At 50.5% G+C, this 2,125-nt stretch overlaps 1 protein-coding gene across 15 annotated transcripts in view; it reads left to right on the top strand.

Annotated features, from left to right (window-relative positions):
- The window catches only part of APBB2 (amyloid beta precursor protein binding family B member 2), a 377,881-nt gene that overhangs the window by 363,031 nt on the left and 12,725 nt on the right, over positions 1 to 2,125 (top strand). For 12 of the 15 annotated variants that reach the window (XM_023519597.1, XM_023519608.1, XM_012811964.2 and 9 more), the window contains 2 exons: positions 1,036 to 1,123; positions 1,816 to 1,899. In XM_023519597.1, the coding sequence (XP_023375365.1) occupies positions 1,036 to 1,123; positions 1,816 to 1,899 (172 nt within the window). The remainder of the gene's footprint in view (positions 1 to 1,035; positions 1,124 to 1,815; positions 1,900 to 2,125) is intronic. The other 3 variants (XM_023519609.1, XM_023519604.1, XM_023519602.1) reach the window with 1 other exon arrangement.

Raw genomic sequence — 2,125 nt, 5'->3', positions numbered from 1 at the left:
TTACAGGTGTGAGCCATCATGCGTGGCCTAATTTATTGAATTTCAATGCAGAATTTTGGTGTTGCTTCTAATGCACGTCACCTGTCTGACTCAGGCTGACATGGTCACCCAGCCTCACTCCCACAATTCCTCCTGAGCTGGTGAGGCCCAGCCCCTGAATGAGAAAGAGCCCACCAGGCTGCTGCTGTGGCCCCTGGCCATGTTCTTGCATTGATGAGACTGGGAGGTGCACGGCAGCACCCCCCCACCCCCGCGTCTCCTTCTCATTCATTCATGCAGCACACAGCTGAGTGCCACGCCTGAGCCAGACACACGCCAGGTCTGGGATGGAAATATGTAGGTTCCATTTGGAAAAGAAATAGACTGGGAATAAAAAACACGAGTTCCTTTTGGGGTCTGTAAAGGGTGAGTTTCTTCCAGTCCCTAAACGCACGGCTGCGTAGCTGTGAGGGAACAGGAGGGCAGAGTGATGACTCTGAAGTAGAGCAGACGTCAGTGTCCCGAACAGAAGTGAGGCAGTGACAAACACTTCTGAGCCCTCCTGCCATCTGGGCCGCCGAGAGCTCAACAGGCTCACTCTGCCCTGACACAAGTGCTGTTACCATCCCCCTGGGATCAGCAAATGAGACGGGTCAGGCGACAAAGCCAGAACGAGGCAGAGGTGTCCTCTGTCTCCAGAGCCCTGCAAAAGGATATCTAATAACATCCAGAGTCACTGGGGGCAGTCGACCTGTACTCCCCTGGCCAAATGGCTGCAGGGCCAGGCCTTGGCACCCCAGGGGATGTTTGGGTTGTCTTTGATGGAGTGGTGAATGGAAGAAGTAAACCCTAAGCCATTAGGAGACTGTTCCACCAGGCAATAGTCATTTACTTACTATCCCCTGGGAAAATGTGCATAATTCTCACAATATTTAGCCAGAGATTGGGGGTCAGAAATGAAGCAGTAAGTGAAATCAACTGGGACACTTTATGGGCTGGAGTCGCTGCAGACATGGAGGCCTGTAACACCAACCAGGGCTGTTTTCCCTTCTTTAGATTATGGCCGAGCGGAAGAATGCCAAAGCCCTGGCCTGCAGCTCCTTACAGGAGAGGACCAATGTGAACCTGGACGTTCCTTTGCAAGGTAGGTCGGCGGCACCCTCTCTTCTTCACGGCTCTTTTCTGTTCTGGCCAGAAACCACAGGGTCTCAGGTGGTTCTTCGGGGTTGCCAGTCCCCCTAAAGGGCGTGCTCGACTCAACAGATACGTGTTGAGCTGCACTTTGGGCCCTGCAGTGACACAAAGTTGATTTTATGTCACTAGGGTTAGGCGCAGAGGGCCAGGATGACTTTCGTTGTTATTGGATTAAAGAACATTGTGGTTTTATGATTCATGTTCATCCCGGGGTAAGGACCAGCTAGTTTAAAAATATGTGGGTTGATTTGTTTCTTTTTAAAACTCTTTATTTTTCCTGAGTCTCTGATTGTGTCCTTTGTGATTAAATCTTCTCTGGGCATCAACCACCCCTAACAGGACATCAAAAGCTGCTACTTAGCACATAGCAAAGAGCCAGTAGCAGGTTTAACCTGTGGATTTCACTTCCTGCTTTTGGATGCTTCCTACCTTGAACGGAAACTTGTAAAGAGTTTTGACTGACAGTGCTCCGGTATCTGGACTAAGAAATGCTGTTCTTAGAGGACAGTTGTCACGTTTACATCCAGAAACAGGACATTGTGGGACAAATGGCATTCTGAGCATTACAGGTGACAGGAATGGCTGTTTCTTACGTGTGTGTTGGAACCACTGAGAAAGATGTGACGCTTTTGTTCCCTACAGTAGATTTTCCAACACCAAAGACTGAGCTGGTGCAGAAGTTCCACGTGCAGTACCTGGGCATGCTACCTGTAGACAGACCAGTCGGTGCGTGAAACATTACGGTCACTCACTGGGCGAGTGTGGGAGCACACGGGAGGTGTGAGAGGCTGCTGTTTAGTCTTGTCTTGAACCAAGTCATCACACTGTCACCAGCCAGAGGATGTAAACAGTCCTGATAAAAAGCAGTAGAGCTGGGCCAGGCCCAGTGGCTCACGCCTATAATCCCAGCCCTGGGAGGCTGAGGTGGGTGAATTGCCCGAGCTCACAGGTT

This window comes from Otolemur garnettii, unplaced genomic scaffold, assembly GCF_000181295.1.
Source record: "Otolemur garnettii isolate 467f Iridium unplaced genomic scaffold, OtoGar3 scaffold00181, whole genome shotgun sequence".
Classification (NCBI taxonomy): Eukaryota; Metazoa; Chordata; class Mammalia; order Primates; family Galagidae; genus Otolemur; species Otolemur garnettii.
Note: the sequence above shows the minus strand (reverse complement) of the source record. Positions and strands in the feature narration are given on the sequence as shown.